Source organism: Chelmon rostratus, chromosome 1 (assembly GCF_017976325.1).
Source record: "Chelmon rostratus isolate fCheRos1 chromosome 1, fCheRos1.pri, whole genome shotgun sequence".
NCBI lineage: Eukaryota > Metazoa > Chordata > Actinopteri > Chaetodontiformes > Chaetodontidae > Chelmon > Chelmon rostratus.
This window is the reverse complement of record NC_055658.1, coordinates 4,743,777-4,765,127: the sequence shown is the minus strand read 5'-3', so window position 1 is coordinate 4,765,127 and position 21,351 is coordinate 4,743,777. Positions and strand designations below refer to the sequence as shown.

At 44.2% G+C, this 21,351-nt stretch overlaps 1 protein-coding gene across 3 annotated transcripts in view; it reads right to left on the bottom strand.

The window, feature by feature from the left end:
• Nucleotides 1-21,351, bottom strand: part of dpy19l3 (dpy-19 like C-mannosyltransferase 3) — a 52,908-nt gene that overhangs the window by 25,259 nt on the left and 6,298 nt on the right. The window contains exons 1-14 of one of the 3 annotated variants that reach the window (XM_041933247.1): nt 19,455-20,389; nt 18,840-18,930; nt 15,326-15,447; nt 14,640-14,785; nt 13,818-13,941; nt 13,586-13,720; nt 12,466-12,597; nt 11,078-11,179; nt 10,478-10,551; nt 9,121-9,279; nt 6,977-7,108; nt 3,815-3,926; nt 2,357-2,413; nt 1,919-2,001 (exon numbers count right to left, since the gene is read on the bottom strand). In XM_041933247.1, coding sequence (XP_041789181.1) covers nt 1,919-2,001; nt 2,357-2,413; nt 3,815-3,926; nt 6,977-7,108; nt 9,121-9,279; nt 10,478-10,551; nt 11,078-11,179; nt 12,466-12,597; nt 13,586-13,720; nt 13,818-13,941; nt 14,640-14,785; nt 15,326-15,447; nt 18,840-18,930; nt 19,455-19,772 — 1,787 coding nt within the window. In that variant the 5' untranslated portion in view covers nt 19,773-20,389. The other 2 variants (XM_041933265.1, XM_041933256.1) reach the window with 2 other exon arrangements.

Below are 21,351 nucleotides of genomic sequence, written 5' to 3'. Positions count from 1 at the left end.
ATTTCAGCAACGGGCCACATTAAATCCTTTTCTGAAAATTTGCAGCCTTTATCGGTCTTACATGATTCATACATGAAGCACAGCCCCTGCAGCTAGAATTACCACAATGAGTCCCTGCCAGCTTTACATAAATAAGCTAGCTGGTCCAGAAATATACTCTCTTCTAAATGCATGTATCTATGTCTTTTCTGCACCTTATTATGCCACAGTATGAGAATCTCCCATGATCTTTCCATATAAAACTCAATAGCCTTGGCCTCAGTCAGCTAGAGAATACAGCGTAAGATGAACCCCCTTCCCCATCTTAACACTTTCATCTGGAATGTAATTAGCACAGCAGCAAGAAGCTTAGTGCTCCGCCCTGCTCTCAGCCCCAACCAAGGTAACTCTAGGCAGCCCCTAATCCTCAGAGCCTAATGGGATTAGCTCCAGAGGGAAGGGAACCCATGTCACACACACAAATATATTCACAATCCCAACCTCTCCTCATCTGTCCCGCTCTCCATCTCTCTCTCTCTCCCTTCCACTGTCTAATAGGATTAGACCAAAATTGGCCATTTCTTAAAAATCCCATCTAGTCCACTCAGCGTCATCATGCCGATGATGATCGGATGGAAATACTGAGCTTTGAATGATGATTTATTCAGTATAGAAGTGAACTACAGTGATCACCTGCAGGAAAAGACTTGAATCTGTGAAGTGAATCTAATTTTGCACTTCAATGCTTTTTAATTAGCAGTTTGTTTCAATGGAGAGGTTTTTTTTTTTTTTTTATCAAAATTGAGCACAAAAAGATTTTCAATCCTTACAAGAATAATATGAAGAAAACTGGGACAGTTTTGTGGAAAAATCCTTAAAAACATTCCCTTCAGTTTAAAATAATTCTACAGTATCCATATGAGCTGTTGAAAACCCCCATTAGCTCACCATTCAGCAGGTTGTAATCAAATACAGCAAAAAGTACATGCAGATGTAAGTTTGATTCACACAAAAGCATTTAATACACACTCATTGAATTGTGAAATAATGGGAATCCTCCTCTGACACTGCAGCACAATAACTGGAAGCTCCTTCTTCTCACTGATGCTAACAATCCAATCTTTTAACAGCAATGTTCCCTTCATATCTGACAGGGCTTTCATACACACCCATGTTTGATGCACTATACTTAATTTTCAGATTTAGTCTCTCTCTCTTGCACTCTGAGTCTTTCTGGCTTGCTAACTGATGCTCAATTGTAACGCTGCGCTGTTTAATTATATTTCCATCCCTAATAGAAAGGCCTATTCACCAATGCAGAGCAGTACCTTACACGTGTTCAAGCCAGGTCTGGGGAAGGGTTGTAAAACCAGCTCGGCTGACATCCGTTGACCCATTCAGATCTGCCACAGATTCATGTTTAACTCAGTTCACTGCGCTGGTCTGAATGGAGTACAACAAAAGTAACAAGAAAGGCTGGATGTGATGTGATGTGTGGCCAGACATTACGGTTGCATAGTTACATGGCATGCTACATGGATGCCAAGCCAACAGGAAGTCCAATGCACCAGAAAATGGCAGACACACACAGATGTGCAAACACAAAAACACACACAGCGGCCACAGTATAGAGCTATTCCAAATCACAGCTCCATCTCTGATCCCGTCATGGTGATGCTCTTGATCGAAAGCCCAGCCACAGAGACTCCCAAGGTAGGTGAGATTTCTGCCAGCAGCTGGGTCCTTTCCAGTACCCCCTAGTCTTATTCACGGAAACCCATCGGCTCTCACGAGCACCGATACACCGGCGCACACACATGCACGCACACGAGCGGACTAATCAAGGACAACAAGCAAAGTGAAACTTGATCTGCGGAAAAAAGATAATCAGATTTGCTTCGATTTGATGTGTGCTCTGGATTAGTGAGTGTGCGTGTACCTAATCCAGGTCATGAGCTCCACAGTGTCTGGATCATAAAACTCCCTCAGTTCTGATAACTCCTCCATTAGCTTAGGCCAGAACTAGGGGGAACAGACAGAGACAAGTGATGGAAAACACTGTTAGTGTTCATTAAGGCTGTAAAGCAGACTGTCAAACATACTAATATATCTTAAATAAAATCTCATTACTGCACTGAAAATAACATTGTACACGACAGCCATTTTGACTCTTCCAGCAGCAAAATAAATAGAAGTGAAACAATCATTTCAGTATCCTGTTATGATCCAATTGCTTGTTATCATTTTCTTCAGCAACTTCCATTTCAGGCACTTTCCCTTTTTCTTATTGTTGTACACAGTTTGTACAAGATGGCTCAGATCTGTAATGAGACCGCTAATACAGTGGTGAACATAAACCACGAAGAAAATGGCATACCTTGTAATATAGGCAACCAATCACGGCCAGTGGAACTGCATATCTGACAAGCCTTAACTGCAGAATGAGAGAAAGAGAAGGGTTATTATAAAACGAAAGAATAGAATCGTATCAGAGGCTGAGACAGTGAGAGTCAGATAGAGATACACCTAAAAATGAAGACAAGCAGAGAATGAGATAACACAGAGATAAGTGAAAGACAGAGCAGCCATGCTCTCATGTTTGATTTCTTATCTCATCCATGCTGCTGTCATGTTATGACCACACTGACACCTAGTGGCCTCCCCAGTGATGTTACCCAGCGGACATTAGGCAGCACAGTGCTTCACCTTCACGTCAAAGCAGAAAATGACATGAAAGAGGAAGACATGACATGGTTGAAGAGTTTCTCACGATGTGCTGTCATGGTAGAGATCGGTATCACTGGAGACTGGTGATGGACGTCGTGGTTGTCACTGAAACTGGTATCAAACCTCAGTACTTTCTGAGATCTGACCAGCGTCGGTCCTGTCAGGAGTCAGAGGCTGACGGCACTGAATGCTTGCTAAGATTCTAACTCTTGTTCACTTATTCTTTGAGATATTTTTATAATCTAAATGATAACTTATTTGAGACTGCATTAATGGATGAGTCAAAATTTCTGCAAGTTAAATAAGGACAAAACTGAAATCCTACAAGTCGACCCTAAAACAAAAAGATCAATGTAGTTTAATTACCAGGGGAAATTGACTCATCATAGAATCTACATGCACTTTGTCCTATTTTCATTCTTATTCTTATCTTATTTTTACTATTTTCATCAAATGGGTTTCATTCTCCATCTTATTTGAGATGAATTTTCTCTTCCTGTTTTAATGTTCGTTCTGTCTTCTTTATGTGAGGGTTTAAAGCACTTTGAGCTGCATGTCCTGTATGAAAGGCACTGCTGAGGAATTTGGCGTATTGATAAATGAAAGTGGGTTTTTATAGAAAAACATGCTTCTATTTCAGAAATGAAGGTAGTGAAAAAAGTATTGACACTGAAACTCAGATACTGTGCTTGAATAGAAACATTTAAACTCATATTCAGCCCAATTATCCTTCAATGCTGTTCACTAGCCGATGTTCCTGCTGGATCAGTGAATCTGAAAACATAACTTCAAGCACAATTTTAACGCTGCAATAACCTTTTTTTTTTGCCATTTGGGGACAAACAGATCAGGCTGAAAACACAACGTCTGAGAGGTCAACTTAAAACATCTATCAGACACTGAGCGACGTTAGCATTAGCATTGGAGTTGTCTTTTTGAGCAAGAATACCCAAAACAATGAGCTATATGCTTAGGAGGAACTACAGTCGGGGGCTGCCTCTTGTGCGAATGAAACAACTCATATCCTGTCCAGTGAACATACACCAAGTCAAAGAAAAGAGTGTAGCAGATGTTTGGAGCTGGAAGTGCAGTCGGGGTGAGCTCGTACCAGAACTTTAGTGTTGCAGCGGAGAGTGTTGAGAAGCAGAGTCCACAACTCCGTCCCACACACGCCATAGGCCGCGACGGCACACATATGGCCAGTCCATATGTACTTCATCCTGGGCAGAGAGTGGGACAGAGTCAAGATTCTTTTAGTATGCCAGTAGAGCCCATTCAACTCAAACAGGACAATTCGTCTTTAGTTCAGTGGACAACTTGCAATGTGCAATGGTTCCAATGTAAGTGTCGAAAACACGGCATTGTTATAGTTCTGATCCAAGGTTCAACAGAGAGGAGTGAACAGCAGAGAGAAGAGCGAGAGAGCAAAATGAGCTGAGAAATTGTTGACAGGTACTGAGATGGAGCAGAGAGAGAGGGGGAGGCATAAAGACGCGCAGCCTCGCAGAAATAAATCTCAATACGTTTTTAATGCAAAGGAGCTGTCTGACAGGAACGAATGGATCGCTGCACTTTTGGCCTCTCGCTCTTCATCAGCTTTTTAAAGAAAGTGCTGAAATCAAACGTGTCAGTTTCTGCACTACCCAGCTGCTGCCGTGTTAAGATTCTGCTGCTTTTGTGTGAATTTAATCAGTGCTTTAATTCATGACTGTAACAGGGATGCATTGTATGAACTATACGTATTAATTGTATATCACATGCCGTTCCAAATCCTGCCCATCACATAGACTCGAGATACCACAAGAACACAATGTGGAACATTAACATGGACAGAGTTAGCCAGCTACTGGCTCTACCACAGTCACAGTCTATTTCAAATTAAGCTACTTACATAAACCTTTCAAAACCCTGCATCTTCATGTTGCTATGAATAAACCAGATATGACAATCTTCCCCTTTTCTTTTATGACTGAGTAATTGCAAGTTTCTTTTGATACAAGGAGAAGAAGTTATGATTTCAACTGTAAACTCTTGACAGTCCTCACAAAGAGCCTAAAGTTAAAGGCAATTATACTTTCACAATAAGTCATAGATGTCAAGCAGGGCAGCCTGTGTTTGCAGCTTGAAATGTGCTCAACCCGGATAATCTACTGATGATGTTGTTAACGAATACCACTCGACAATTACAGCTGAAAGCTGGGAGTCTGGTCTGGCTGCTTTTAAACGCGCAGAAGAAACAACGTTGACTAGACAATGAACATTACTGAAGCTATGCCACACTACAGAGCTAGCTAATAAGGCGATGTGCAAGTGCAACACTGGATACCACTTAGAATGGCGTGTTATTCTTGTTTAGCAGAAATGCTAAAATGCATCAGAAAGGAACCACACAAAATGAAAACATCTTTCAAAGGAACACGACTGTACATCAAGAAGGGGAGACTGTGTTGAGTGACAGCAGCAGTAAAAGCTGCCAGCGCAGACGGCCAAAACATTCCGCAAAATGAAGACGAAGAAGTGGCTGGATGTGAAAGACGACTGCAAGAAAGATGTTTCTGTTCAGTGGTAAAGCCTGGGTGCCAGCAGCGGTGTCTGGGCTCTCACCCCACAGCCAGACCCTGGCATCTATAACTGGAGCCTCGGAGGTGGTGCTGTTGCACAGAGGGAACCTGCCAGTGGACGATGTAGTTAGGTCAACCAGAGAAATAGGCCACAGTGTTTATGTGTGCCAGCAGGACACCAAACACAGAGAGGAAACATAGAACGGGAGAAGAAAGCTAATGGGGCTAACTGTAAAGGAGCGAGACACAAGGTTAAATAAGTTAGAGCAGACAGACAGCGCCATGCATCGTTCTTCTATCTCTCTGAATATCCGGTACAAATCGTGCAAATACTATTGTTCTGAAGCTCTCCCTAAATCACTTAAAGTGAGCATGTTAAACCCTGACTGACTGGAACACTGACATTATCCTCCATCTCTTCAGATAAAGATATTTGCTATGGGTTGAAGCCTTTGGACAAACTCCCCAGAGCATCATGCCTGGCTGAGATATGCAGCGGCTGTGCCCAAAAACAAGAAAAACAGCCTCTGCTTCCATGAATAACTACTTTGCTTTTGGTGCTTACAATTCCCATTGATTCCAAATATTCACACATGGTGTTGTAAAGAATGGCGTCATGTGACCGCAACTCATCACCCAAACAGCGGGGTGGCTATGGTTAATCATAGCGAAGGAACCGTAACTGAGGCACAGCAGGAGCATCAGCCCTCGGTTTTCTCCACACACACAAGTATTGTAATAAAAGATACTCTGGATTTAAAGCATTTGGAGGGTGGGGTCTTTTTCTAGCCTTTCCAAAACCAAAAACACAAGAGCACAAGTGGAAAGAAAGCATTAAACACTGTATCTACCTGCTGTTCTTATGACGGGTAAGTAGTTTACAGTGGGAACTAAGCCAGAGCCAAGGCACATCATTACCAGGACTAAGAAGCCCATCACTGCAATACAAGAGCAATTCCATTTATTTATTTCTCCATGGATCATCATAGGATGCTGACTTTTTGTCCAGGAAGCTAAGGTATAGCCCCCGTCTTTTAGCATGATGTGTATGTACTGTAAGTATGTGGCCATCAAGTGTATATTCAACAGCCCTTTGACAAGACAACGAGTCAGCTGGACACATTGAAAGTTTGGTCTTTTCAACCAACTAGGGGAGCTAACGTTTTAACTAGCTAGCTAAAGCTGATAAAATCCGCTAACGGCAATCAGCGTACAAAATCAACAATCCCCAGTTAGAAATTAGATGCTTTCTGTATTTTAGTGCTGACGTCAAGGACCTATTTTTTCACAAATGACTAACAATTTGTGCAACATGTATGTGCAATCTTTACAGGCATAGCAACAGTAACCAAAGGGGATGGGGCTTAGCAATTGCTCAACAAATGAGCATTGGCGCGCACAGTATGGTGCTGCAGCTTTGAAATTTCAGAGTATCAGCCGTACAGTATGCAATCGTTCAGATTAGTAATTATCACTGCGGGATGCGTGGTGCTTGGTGTGGACCCGATAAAGGCTACTGTGGACCACTCAGACATCTGGTGAAAAGCATTTGAGAGGCATTTGGATTCCAGCATCTGCTCACGGGCATGCAAAAATCAAGCCATCCAGAGGAAAAGTACATTTGAAGAGTCCCTGTCTGGGAATTAAACCAATGTAGCTACTTGTTAATGTGTGTGTGAATCCAGGTATCTGTGTGTGCATGAGCTCACCTCATAGTGCTGAAAGCCAGGAGGCCGTAGAACAGTGTATGCAGCAGATTATAGGCCACATCTGGACGAAAGGCCACCACTCGCGCCTCCCCGGCTCCTTTCCTCTCCTCAGCTGACCCGCCTTTAGGTTTGCTGGGAAATAAAAAAGGCAGCGAGACAAAAGACATACATAAAACATTGCAGCCAGCCGCTTGAGAAGAGAGGCAGAAGGGTAGGTGGGTGGAATTGATATTATTCAGATTATTCAGATTTCAGAAGATGTTATTCAGATTTCATTAGTTGTTTGCCAGCAAGTTGACACGCAATAATGCACGCCCACGACCGTTTCTGTCTGCAGGAGTCGGCACACAGAGAAACAGAGAGAGGCCCGGGGGCGATGATGTCACTCCCGCGGTTTGGCCCCCCGTGCCGAACGAGACGGACACTGGCTTCCATTTGAATACAAATCCAGTCTGGCTCTTCTTTCTACGTGAGGTGGGCTAAACTGGATTAAATTAATTCCTGAACTGGCAAATAGCCCTTTGTTCTATGAGGTTAGTATTCCAGGCCTCCAACAGCAGAGGGCGAGTTGATATGCTAATGTGATTAGTTCAATGCGGCCCCTCACCTTGCACCACAGGCAAATGAAGCTCTGAGAGGCAGCTGGTAGAATATTCTGTTTTCCAGAGCATGAAGTAACAACGCTATTACTAAATCTGCAGTGACGTGGGGCAGAGACACGGGGACAGAGACAACCACTGTGGCTGAGTTTCTGCCTCCTGGAAGCCATCCTGGTGTCTTCTGAGCTCAAGCTCCCTTTATTGTGTGCAGGGGCTGAAAGTCCATTTACGTACACTTCACTACCTCTCGACCAACTTGTCCTAATAAGAACACACACTTGTTCCTACCTGCCACATCGGAGCACTCAATACTAAACACTGGCTGACGCTAGGTGCTAACCTGAGCTACCATTGTGATGCACAATTAGTCACTTCTGAAATAGGAAGAGTTACAATTACATACGGATCATGTTATTAAGAACATGATTTAAAATGCTTTTAATTGATTCTTGAAAGCATCATTTTCTGTGCTTCCTTCTATACTTCATGTGTCAACTAACAAGTTTAGATAGATGGCAGATCACAAACAGTGCGGCTAAAAGTCACCTTCACTGAATTAGGGAAATAACATAATAATTTCAACCCTTGAAAATGTTAGCAGCACAAACAAGCTGTAAACACCACACTGACATATTCTGACCTTTTGAGCTGAGATGATGAAGTTGTTTGCAAACGGTGGCGTTTTTACACTGTTCTGCTCGCCACCAACTCCTGGGGGGAATATCTGGCTCTTTAGCTGCTAAATCAGGCATGTCAAACTCATTCCATAAAGGGCCGTGTGGCTGCAGGTTTTTGTTCCAACCAAGGAGGAGCACACCAGGCCAACCAATCAACATCAAGGGATCACTTAGTTATCAGCTGAAGACTGAGATCAGCTGATTAATTGATTCCAGCCAGGTGTGCTCCTCCTTGGTTGGAACGGAAACCTGCAGCCACACGGCCCTTTATGGAATGAGTTTGACATGCCTGTGCTAAATGTTCCGCCAGCTAGCCGCTAGCTTTGCTATGTGGTGCTGGACAGTGTTGAATTATCAGAGCTTTTTCGCTAAAAACAGTTGCCAGCTGCGTCTGGAAACGACGCTGATGAGACGGGGGAGACCCTAAACCCAAAGGAGTAAATCTGCGAGCCACAAAAAGCAAAACAATGAGCTGAAAGGTGCTAACAGGCTCCCCTTTCAAGTACAAGTAGTCTGTAAAACAGCCTCCAAAAAAATCTAAATGATTCTTTCTGTTGTGATTGTAAATGACACATGCACAAACTTCAGACTAAACTGGTCATCAGCTTTCAGTAGGACAGATGGAGGAGGTCGCTCAACTGCCACTTGATGATTAACATCAATAGAAAGGATGTAAGAGTGCGAGAAAACATGGAAATCATACTTTCAACTGTCTGATTCATTTCAATATTATAGGTACATCGCCATGTACCCCGTCCAACACAGAGCTGCCAAATGCTTCTTTTCATGTGACAGCAAGGAATTTCAAAAGCTGCCCGTCTCCCCCTCCCATGTTCCCTCGCTCGTTTCCTGACCCGTCATCACCTACCTGATGTTCTGCAGTGCAGCCACTGCCAACATGCCGCTGAGCATCAGCAGCGTGAGGATGTAGGGGTACAGCAGCAGCGTGCCGGCCAGGCGCTCCAGCGTGTCGAGGGGCAGCGGGCCGAAGGCCTCCTCACACAGATACAGACTGGCATCGAAATCCCTGCAGGAGGGGAGTTGAAATAATGAAGAGAGAGAGGGCAGTTGAAGAAAGGGATGGGCGCAACATGAGGAATGGAGATGACGAAGTGAACATGTTAGCAGTTGAAAATCTCAATGAAATCTATTTTTTGTTTTGTCTCTAAGTCTTTGGTGCTTAACACTCATTGCTGTGGCGATCAGCCTTTATTTCCAAATAAAGGCAACATGAGTAAGAAGAGAAGATCCAGGTTTTGTCCAATCATCCGTCAGTTATGCCTGTACAAAGAACAACAGAGCCCAGTTCTTCCGACTTCAACACACAAACTCGAGACAGTAATAAAAAAGCTTCAGAAAGCTTCAGAGAGTTGCAAAAATGGATATTTACGTGTGCGTATGAACATTTTGCACATTGTTCCTTCCATGTTTCTTTCACTGTCAAACAATAAATTACAAAACTAAAGGAAATAAGGTATCTCCATGCCTCTCTAAAGGTATCTTTGGGTCAGTTTGACAGCGTGTATTATCATACAGCAAATACTTTCCAAACAAACTTAATTTATTATCTCAATAAGGCAGGAACGTATAGCATAAACTTGTCTTGCTTTTATATCTACAGCATACATTTGCACATTACGCTGGCAATACTGCCTCTGATAAACAGCCGTGCTGATAAGTAATTGAACTGAGAATTGAGATATCCCAAAACACAGAGCAAAACTCAAGGGACGAAAATAAGGAACAGTCGGAGGGCAGGAATAAGTCTCGGCGAGTGAGAGAAATAGGAGCAGAGGCAGAGATAGAGCGTAGGGTAAGCACTGCATTTTCCACAGCCTCCTGAATAATTGAAGGGCCAGTTGTGTGGCGTTGGCTTGTGAGCTGTGTTATCTGCCACCCCGGAGCAGTTATCCAGTGGCTGAGCTGCTCAACACACACAAAGTATCTGATCGATGGGAGGCCTGCTGGTGTTGCCCCGCCATCTATTATTCACACACACTAATGCTCCAGGTGCTGCAATACTGGTGCTTAGTGAATAATACAGTCACGCTGGATTAGCTCAAGACGTGAGTATGGGTGCAGACTTTGTGTATGTATTACCGTCTGTGAGCGCGCCCCCGTGTCAAAATCTGTCTTCTCGAAGAGCGGGGTGCGACTGCACTCAAGTAGAGAGGGATGTGAATCTCTGAGCGTGCATGAATGCGTCTACGGGCGTGTGTTCATACCTCGTCGGACCCAAGGCAAACTTTGACTTGATGAATTTAAAGATGTGTTCGTCTGATCTCAGCTGAAGTGCTTTCTGTAAACACACACACACACACACACACACGTGCACACACACATAAGGTCATCTTGTCAAGGCTAAAGATCAGCATGCTGAGATGTAGAAATAAGTGAATTCATATGGTGAGATCGTGTGGTGACCTCATATCATTCCTGCGTGTTAGATACGTGAGGAGGAGGAGAGGAGGGCTGCAGTAGAGGGAGGTGGAGTGGAGTGAAACAGGAGAAAGGCAAGGGAGGGGTGAAGCAGCAGTAAGACTGTAAAGGGAGGAGCAGAGGAAGGAGAGGAGGGGATGGAAAGAGATGCGAGGTGCAGAGAACAAACAGAAAAACTGAGGGAGCAGAGCAGACAGGCGAGGAGATAAGACAAGAGAGAGGGGGCTGGAGACAGGAAAGGAGAGGAGTGATAGGAAAACACACAAGGGCAAAGGAGACAGGCAGAGGAGGGAGAGGGTAAGGAAAGGAGGTGAGAGGACAGAACTAGAGAGGAGAGAGTAACAAAGCAAGGAGTCTGGGGTGCAAGAGAAGAAGAAGAGGAGCACCTTGGCCAGGTAGTTGATGGTGAAGGCGAGGAGGAGAACCGCGGCGCTGTGGAGAAGCAGCTTCCCCAGACGAACCAGCAGGCTTCCTGTCTTCAATCCGGACTGCACGAGCCGACAGTAACAAGAGTTTAGTCGATACATCTGTTATATTCAGCGCACCTTTACATTCAGAGATCTGAGGAGCGCAAACACGTACAGCTTCACTCATCTCTCTCTTCATCTCGACATTCAATGCTTCGAACGCTGGCCGCCACGGCCGACAGCGTTTTCAGATGAGAAGGAGAATACGGTCAATACTAAGTCAAAAGTAGGTAAGAAGTTCCCAGTCAAGTCCAGCAAGTCCCCAGTGAAGTCCAACTCCGAAACTTTGCGTTTCGATTGTGCTCTTTTGCTAACAGAAGTTATTGCAGTGAGTAGGGTTGGAGTCTGAATCTAATTTGGAATCCCTTATTGAATCCATATGTCTTCAGCTTTCAGTTGTAAATCTGCAGAGCGACGCTTCTTTTATCTCATAAATGATTTTTGGCTGAGTACAGCTTGCACGTTGACCAGACAGCCGGAATCAACTTTAATTAACTACAGCTGATATAATTTGCTGTCAAAGAAGTTTTTTCATTGAAACCGGTGAAAGATAAAAATTTGAAGTTTGCTTACCTGATTTTTTTCCCCCCTAATCTGATAATGTGCTCGTCTGCATTGCTAAATTGCTCAATCTGTTGTGAGAAAAATGAAGAGTTGACACGGTGCACTCTTTTTATGTCATCAATTTTAATATTTGGGCTTGGGAGGGTAGCAAGTCACGTCCAGCCAAAAGGTCAAAGTCAGAGTGAAGTCACAAGTCGTCGGCGTGGGTGTCAAGTTGCAAGTCACCAGATTCAGAATTTGTGTCTGACTAGCGTGCACGTCATGTGACTAAAGTCACCTCTAAAGCATATCAGAATGCATTATACATGCCCATTTTATATGAAACCTTTCACAATTACAGCATGTAGTTGCTGTACAAATTACTTTGAGCCAGAAGTGAACTCTCCCTCCCATTCCTGATTCTCAGCCTTCCTCCATCTTGCCTTCCATTCCACTTTCATCCTGTCACATTAAATGTTTCTGTAATTGTTACTGTGATAAGATCTAACTAAATGACATTTAGACCTGACAAGTAAATGTGTCTCCAGCATACAAATTGGAATTTTGTTCTGCAGAAACTGATCACTCTTCAATTCAACCGAAGTGCAGGTTAATCTTCCATCTGCGTTTGGTAAACAAGCTACCACAGCTGTCTGGATCTTTCTCCCAGTGACTCTGATGCACGAACAGTGTTATATTAATTCTCCATCTTCCCAATTCCTGCCTTTTCACACACACACACACACACACACACACACACTGACCTGCCAGTGTCTGATGAAGAGCGCGGCGACGATGAAGCTCAGGACTAGTGATCCCAGTATCATGGAGTTACAGAACTGGAGGAGCCACACACTCAGCAGACCGCTCACTTGAACAAGGTACAGAGTGGTCACCTAGAGACACACACACACACACACACACAGGAACAGTGAGTGTATACCGTACCTGCCAACAGTGACATTTTCAGTGAGAAGTGAGACAGAGACGTGAGTGCGAGCGAGTGTTGACAGTCTGGTCATTTACGGTCACCACACCTGGACCCGTGAAAGACAGACAGCAAAGAGTAACTTGACCGCTACCTTCGTATAATGTGAGACAAATACATGCTGGACGTGTGGGAGCTGCAGATGACTCAGTGTGAGACGAAATAACACGACTGAAAAGTAACTTCTGCAACCTCTGCAAACTACTTCCCAAAGAGGAGGCTAGCCTGGCTTTCCAGCTTACACTCTTAAAGTGGAATACAATGAGCAGCACGTGTCCTCCCAAATGTTGAATGTTCCAAAGAGGCACGACGGCTTAAAACGCTGCGTTACAACAGCTTCAGGATCGTGACAGTTTCTATGTGAGGAGACTTCAAACTGAAGTTTCACTTTATGTTGCTGTGAGCACCACAAATGAAATTCTATTCACCTCCTCCATAAATCTCGGACATTAACAAATAAAAGCAAAACTATCTGCATGGCTAGATGCTGCAGGAAGAGAGGAAATGCAGCTTTTTGGTAAATTCAGTGAACTGAGCCATCATTACAGTATGTCTACAGAAGTGCTGGCAGGACACCTCGAACTGCAAACAAGGTCAGTTACTCCCCTTTGTGGAATACTTTTTAATCCATGAAAGTTTGCTTACTTGTAGAACTTTCTCAGAACCTAGAAGAGGCTGTGACTGAGTGGGACAGCACAGGGGGGCCACGGGGGGACAGACTGATGAAAATAAACCCAGAGGCTACCAGACTTATTTGGCTTACGCAAACAAGCTATTGAGCTGACTGAGCAAAGTTCATTCAGTTATGTGGGCGTTGCACTGGAAACCGGAATCCAGCTCTACTGACACATCCATGGAAGTGACCCCTCGAGTGTCCGGCCCTTCTTCAGCCATACCTGTGCAGTTGTTAAGAAGTCCACACAGTCGAGGGTGTATATGATGAGAGCCTGAACGAGCAGGATGAACTGGTTGAACTGCCACGTCAGACAGAAACAGAATGTCGTCACATACATCAACCACACCATCACCTTCTGAGGAGGGAAACACACACAAACACACAGGGGTTAGATACTTGAACTGACACTAACGTATATATAATGTTAGTGTGTTCATGTCCTTTGTGTGTACCTGCTGCAAGGCGGTGAGCTGAGGCCTGAGGTAACATGTGATAGCCGTGACCTGCAGCGCCAGGAAGGGCAAAGACCAGTTCTCTCTGAGGGAGATGGTGAACTCCACACGGGTGGTATCGACCCTGACGGGAGGGAGAGAGGGAGCACGGGAGGGGTGGAGAGATGGAGGGTGGACATCACTTTTCAAAATGTCAGAGAAAGACACTCAGAGATAGAAAGGCCACAGATTCAGCACGTGGACGTCAACATTTTGGCCACCCGTTGATCAGCAGAATGGCTGGAATGTGTATCATGTCGCCCTCGTGCAAATGCAAACACGTGTGCGTCCTTGTGCACGAGAACAAACAAAACAGGGACCCACATGTAGAAAACACTGCTTGCCAATAAAGATCTGAGTGAGGATAAAAAAACAACTTGAAAAAGAGTAACAGAAATGTTATTAGGTCCTGAGCAGCAAAATGATCACAGAAAAACAACTCAAGGTCTTTTAAACCCTCTTTATAAACATCTATAAGTCTGAGTGATACTGAACAGTTCAAGTTCACAGGCACAAACATGGCAAAAATGTTCCTTTTTTTATTTTTGCGTTGAATGCAATCTAAAAATGGTGAGAGATTTTGTGGTATCAAACAATAACCTTAATTCAGGATTCACCTGATGTCATCCAAAATGAGGAAATGAACCTCTTATCTTCTGCTAACATGTCAAATTGTAACATAGACTTAACATTTACAGAGTCAAGTGGATATCTGAAAGTGGCATAACGCTCTCCCCCTTCCTCTGTCTCATGTGCACACACGATCACACGGTTATTACCTACCTGTTGAGGATGTACCAGACCCCGGTGAGCGTACCAGCCAGCCAGGAGCCAGACAGGAGCCATGCTGTGAGGTACAGAGCGATCACATACACCGCTTGGAGCGAGAACACTGTGTAAATGTAGAAATACACTGGCTCCAGATACGACTGGCCCACACACACACACACACACGGAGAAGACATTAGTTCATTAGGCACTGGAAATGAACATGCAGAGAGTTGACTGCAGTGACAGCGAGTGACTCGGACGCTGAGGAACACTGTGGCATTTTCAAAGTTTGCTCTGATATTTCACTTCCTGCCATTCTTGTCACAGCGGGATCGTTGCGGAAGCTAAGCAGCTGTTTCTCAGTTAACTGACATGCCAATACAGAAACCTTTTCCTCAAGGGGTGACAAGTGCATGTGTGCCAAGCCACGTCAGCTAAAAAGACCAAAACGGGAAATGCCACAGCACCTCAAATGGCTGTCTGACAGCCTCCTAACATGACGACCGGGTTAATCAGAATGACAAAAGACAAAAAATCTAAATAATAGAGTGCCATATTATTTTCTGTTTTTCACACGAGAGGGCTTTATGTCACAGGCCTAGTGCCATTCAATCATTTTGTAATAGTGGCAGTCATTGCTCTAATCGTTTGTGTTTTATAGCCTATTGTAAATAGCTGACTGCTGAGTGATGGGTTACCTGTATGGGCAACAATCTGTAGAGAACACTGAGAAAGACCTCTTGATAGATATTCATTCGCTGTAGGAGATTAATGGTCCTCTTGGATTCTGTCAAGTTGTCATGGATCAAATCTGAGAGCCCTAGGAACACGAACACGGACACACACAAACACACACACTCTGAAAATGCCAGCATTTCTTCACAATGACACAGTCTGATAATTATTCCCGGCTTTGTGATAACCAGGGAAGAAGGGTCTGAATATTTCTCAGCTAGCTTTGCAGATTTAAAGTGTATGGTGCTATTAAAGAACAATAGCAGTGTCTGAAATTTCTGTCAACCACAGAAACCACAGACTGCCTGGCTTGAATTTAAGTGCTTAATTGCTGGAAGCACAATGGATGTCTGAACCCATCAGTGCATTCAACCTTGGAAGCCCTCAAAACATCACTTCCTTTGCTGAATTTGAAAAAAAAAGAAAACAAAACAAGAAAGTACTGCTGTGCAGCTTTTTCTCCAAAACTTTCACACCAAGAACTTACCACAGACGGGGTTTCCCGCAGTGTTTTACAGGACGAGGCAAGACAACAGTTCACTGACATCAAAAGACTCAATACATTTCTTTAGGAAATAAAAAAACATTAACCTTTGGGGAGAAAAAGCAGAGGAGCTACTGCTCACAGCAAAGGTCATATATATAACTAAGTGTGTCTATTGTTTAAGCTGTCATTTACTAACTAAATAGATCATGAGAGGAGGTGTGTCCAGATCTGGCATATTACCTCTACAAAACCATTTCCTGCAGGGCATTTTACTGTATATTAACAATGAATCACTACAGTCTACTTAAACGTGACAGAGCCAGAACTATCAGCTGTCTCTGCAGCTCCCCTCGGCTCCACAGACCGCCTCTTTCAGCTTGCCGTTTTGGTTTGATGATACGCAACTCGATCCAGTCCCACCGCTCTCATCAGCGTGGTTTTGAGGTGTAGCAGGCGGTGCTATACACCACCTGCCTCGCACCAAACAGCAGGCAGACAAAGTGGTGAAACAAAGTAGAGCATTCAGCAGCTTAAACACAAGTCAACAGATTGTTTTAGTGTAAAACTGAAAGTGAGCTCAGCTCGTGATAGGCCCTAAAAGCACAGGACAAAAAACTGGGTAAAGCTACAGCAAGTACAGAAGGTCAAAGTTGAATCAGGGAGTCAGTGTGGAAGCATTCGCTTTTGTTTTCTCATCCAAATAAGACTACGGGGGGTTTGTTTACAACCCGTCTGATCATCAGACGACTCGTGTCTATTGCCCTGTCCGACTTGTCACTGCACTCCTCTCTCTCAGGAATTACTTTGGCGACTTCAGTGGTATGATTACAGATAACAATGATGGCAAAAACTACAAAAACAAGACCCGAGTTGTAATAAAGCAGAGCTATCCTTTCACAACGGCATCATCGCGCCATACTAAAAGACTGGCACTGATGTTATGTGAGCTCATAGACACACTTGTGTCATCATTCCAAATTGGGCACTGGGTGCAGTATCATTACTATGCATTTGGTTTGAGTGGAATAAACAGTGACATCAAACTGGTAGCAGAGAGCTGAGTTTCTGCTGCAGGTTGGGATGTGTCAGCCTGATCGCTGCTGTGTCCTTGATCCATGGAAGACCATAAAAACCAGAACTGTTTTCGATAAACACAAGTACCCAGCACCACCCCCAGTCACCATCCACTCCATGCTCCTGTCTTTCAAACTGTCATTTATGCTTTACTCCTTTATCCTCCTTCCAATTGTTCTTCTTTCCTCCTTCACATTGATTCCTTTTACATATCTTAGCTCCTTTATCCTTCCCTTGTGTCCTGTTACCTTTCCTCTCGTCCCTCTTTCTCTATCTTTCCTTTTTTCCATCCCTTGTCTTCCATATTTAGTTACTTTCTCCCTCCTCGCTTTTTTTTACTTTCCCATATGAATGTTTTATTTTCTAATTTCTTCCATTATGCTGTGACTCCATTCTTCCTTCCATCCTTAGATTTTTCCCCTTCCTCTCTAAACCTGAACACTTGCACTACAGCAGTTTGTACATATCAAGCCATTCTGCTGTGACAGGAAAAGAAGTGAACTCAGAGTGAGACAGAAAGGAGGTCAGCCAGTTTCTCAACTGATTAGCCTGCAGCTCAATTATTTGCCTTAGTGGAAAATTAGGCCCAGTTCCAACTAGGAATTTTACATAATAATGGGAACAAAATAATGAGACTAATTTCCCTCGGACCAGACGGTGCGTCATGAGAAGCCGCGGTGATTTGTTTGGTCTGGTTGGAAAACAGAGAGAAAAAAATGCCTTCTTGTACGAGTGGGTCAAGACAGCCATCTGGTGTGTACACAAGTAAAGAAATACACAAAATAGCAATTATTAAAATATCCATGAAATGCTGGTTTATGTGATTTTATACTGCCATTATCTAATTGTGACCCTAACTGACTGTTCGCTCAGCCCTGCTGTATGGTTTCTATGCTTGTCAGGCTGCCAGTTCTCGTCATGCAGCTGTCACTGATTTGTGACAAAGACAAAAGCTTTTCCCTTCAGCCGCTGACCCTCAGCGGTGACAGAAAAAAACAGTGTCAGAGCTAGATACCTAATTACGCTAATGTAACGTCCATTACTTGAAAACTGCATCTCTGGCTCTTGTTAATTCTTCCAGCTGACTCATTTCAAAATAAGAGTCCTGGAAAGTCATCCCACATCTATGTTCGATAGCTAGATGCATTATATCACACAAAGGCGCTGTATGCCTCCTCACTGGTGATGTAAAATAGTAGAAGTGTAATAAAGTAAAATGTAAGATCAGACCGCTGCACTCTAACACAGCCCTGTGGGGCTGCTCAGCGTGTATACTTGTTTGCATTTTCAAAGAGCGTACTTTCACTTTCAATGTTAAAACCAAAAAACGCACATGCAACACGTCCCTGCGTTACGCTGACTGGAGATGCAGGGATGTAAACAGAGCTGCCGACGTTAGCCTGAACTCTAATAGCATCCAGACTTCCACGCTGTGAGGAAATACTACGTGAACAGAGCTGGTCACGATCTTTAAATCCGACCTGACAAAATAATGTAGTGAGTTGATGATATATGATGATATGCTTCTTATCCTCAGTAATACTGCTGGGTTACTACTGGCCCAACGTGCTTACATTTACAGCCTAAGTTGTATCAGACAAACGCACAGTTGAATCCGTTCTTTACACTTTGGCTCTTGCGTTCTCGGTTTTGGAAAGGCTGGAATATACACCGCTCTCTAAACTGTTTGAATACAGACGACCTCTCTTCCTACAGGCCTGTACACATTGCTTCAGTTTGTGGAGACAGGCCTGGCATGCCTTGTTATCACTGCTTGGGTGAGTGGTTCAGCAAAAAGTCAATTAGACTCATAAAATCCAGGATGACAGAGATGGACAGGCTGATATTTGATAAATATAATATTGGTGTGATACACTGTTCATACGGCAAAATGACCATAAACATAGCGTACATACCTTGCTGTATGGATGGGGCCTGCAACATTTGCTTGAAGTAGGAGTAGTACAGTCCACACTCTGTCCGAAAGGAGATCTCCCGCTCCACTTCCTGAGAGCAAGGAGGGAATTTGGTTTTATGAAACCAAGCACTTCAGTTCTCTACAATGTGAAAAACATCCTGGCAAGACATGACACAAATATGGGGGATAGAGGCAAAGCAGCTAATACACTCGTAATCCTCAACAGTAACAATAAGACAGGTAACACAGCGTGTGTGTGTGTGTGTTTGTGTGGAGGATGTCTTCCCAGGAGATTTCCTGCTTGCCGTGCATGATTACTGTCCCAGTGGAGGGTAAGAACAGAGAGCACACAGTGACGGACCAGCTGCAGAGTATTAAGCCAATCAGCCATCTATCATATTTAGTTTGTGAAAAGGTAAAAGTTGTGCTTGACTTTAAAGAAATTCCTTGTCTTCAATAACATACATGTGAGGTATAAAGCCCGATGAGGTGGACCGCTGAGAGGTGTGACGCTTTTCATTTGCAGTGTGTTAACGACCAATCCCCTTGGAACTTGTACCAAAGGCTGCTGGTTAATTAAAGGTTCCACTGAAAACGGTGTGGTAACTCCTACCGTGAGCTGAGAGAACCACAGCAGATTCTCGTGTATGGCGTTGACACACCAGGCCTGAGTCAGTGCCAGCAGCCCAGCCAATAACAGCCCTGCTGCCATGGAAACATACTGTCGCCAAGGCCACCGGGGTAGAATGTCTGAACCGGAACAAGTACTGGATCCTCCAAGCGTAGACACCGCCCCTGTATCCCCCCCATGGGTGGCATTAGACCTTTCTGTCCCCCACATCAAGTTGCTGCATCTCCCTTCAGCTGCTGTATCTTGTGACAGGCCTAAATTATGAATCTTGCTCGGCTTAGCTCTTTTACGAAGCTCCATTGCCTGAGAAGATGGAGATTATCAATAAGTTCTTGGATCCTTTGATGAGTTGAATCCAGGTAGATAAACAGCATGCTCCTGGGTTGAGCTATAGAACTGATCCAAATCCATTACGGCAATAAATGTAAATGCGGTGTGTTTTTCTTTTCTTGAAGTCAGTCCAAATAAATTAGCTTTTTAATCGCTTCAAGTTCCTTGCCAAAGGAAATACGCAAAAGCTTTCTCTGAGGGAATGAGCAGCTGATTTCCTTCCCAATCCTTCTTTTGAGTTTGCTCCAGGCAAAACAAGCTTTGGCTTTTCACCAAGAACTCTGATGAGATGGCTAATCCTCAGTTTAAATTAAGGTCAAAGAAAATAGGCCTGGTTAACAAGTTCACACATTGCTCATTACCCGGAAAGCTAGTTCACTTCTCAGAAGGCAGCGATCCTCTTCTCTCCGTTTCCCTCTGTTACCAATTCCTCGTTATGGGTCTTTGAAAAACTCCCATTTCTCTGATGTGGCACTTGAAGAATCCAAGCGAGGGTCCGTCCAGCATTGGCCTTGCTTCGGCTTCCCTCTGCTCCATGTCTTCAAGAGCCCAAACACAGACCAACCTCTGCCTCCCCTCGTCTTCAACAGAGGCTTCGAAACAAAGAGCAATCTGCCTAAAGAAATCAGCCACTAAGCATGAAGAGAACAGCGAACATAAAGGCTGAGCCACAGTAAGTCTGCGAACAACTGGATGGGCTGAATATAACTGGAGCAGCCAGAGGGAGGGAAAGGAAAGACAGTTGACTACTGGTGACCCCTTGTCTATAAAGACACACATGCACACGGGGAAAGAATACGGTGGGGTGGGGGTGGGGAGCAGAGAGGAGAACATGTTGGAACATAATTTGGAAAATGCAGGGAACATTTGTTCGAGGGTGTCTGGATCTGGAGCTGGAGTCAAGCTGTGAGCACATGTCTGAAATAAACTCCATGAGGCAACTGTCTCACCGCTTACGTAAGAGTGGTGATAATAAGCATTCTAAGTGTGTGTGTGTGTGTGTGTGTGTGTGTGTGTGTGTGTGGAGAGCGAAGGAGCAAGAAGAACTTGATGATAATCCCTGCAGACTCTGTAACCTCAGGCTAACACTGATACCACAATTCCTCAACGCGCCAGTTGAGGAAACCACATGTGAGATCATTAAAACCATTCTCCTTTCTGTTAAACAACAGCTTCTCCACAGACTGCCAACACTCCGATACCATCCGTCACGTAGGGTCGGGTCAGGCAGCAACAAGCGCAGAGCACCAGCATGGAGCGCGCAGGCGTCCCGAGCTCCCAAATTACTTTCCAGCATGTTTCACGGTCCTTCCCATCCCACTTGACCCGGACACACTCTAGAGCGAATCTCCGCGTGCGAGACAGTAAGTGGAAGGACGAGAGCGAGGGCAGGAAACTAAATACATCATTTCAACTGGCTGAGAGAGCATCAGCGAGCAGTTCAAGGTAAGGTCGGACTGCAGCATCAGCTGGTATAGTCACAAGTGTCTGAAAGGTGTGTTAGCTGTACATTACACCATCTGCTCCGCTTTGTTAGACAGTGTATCAT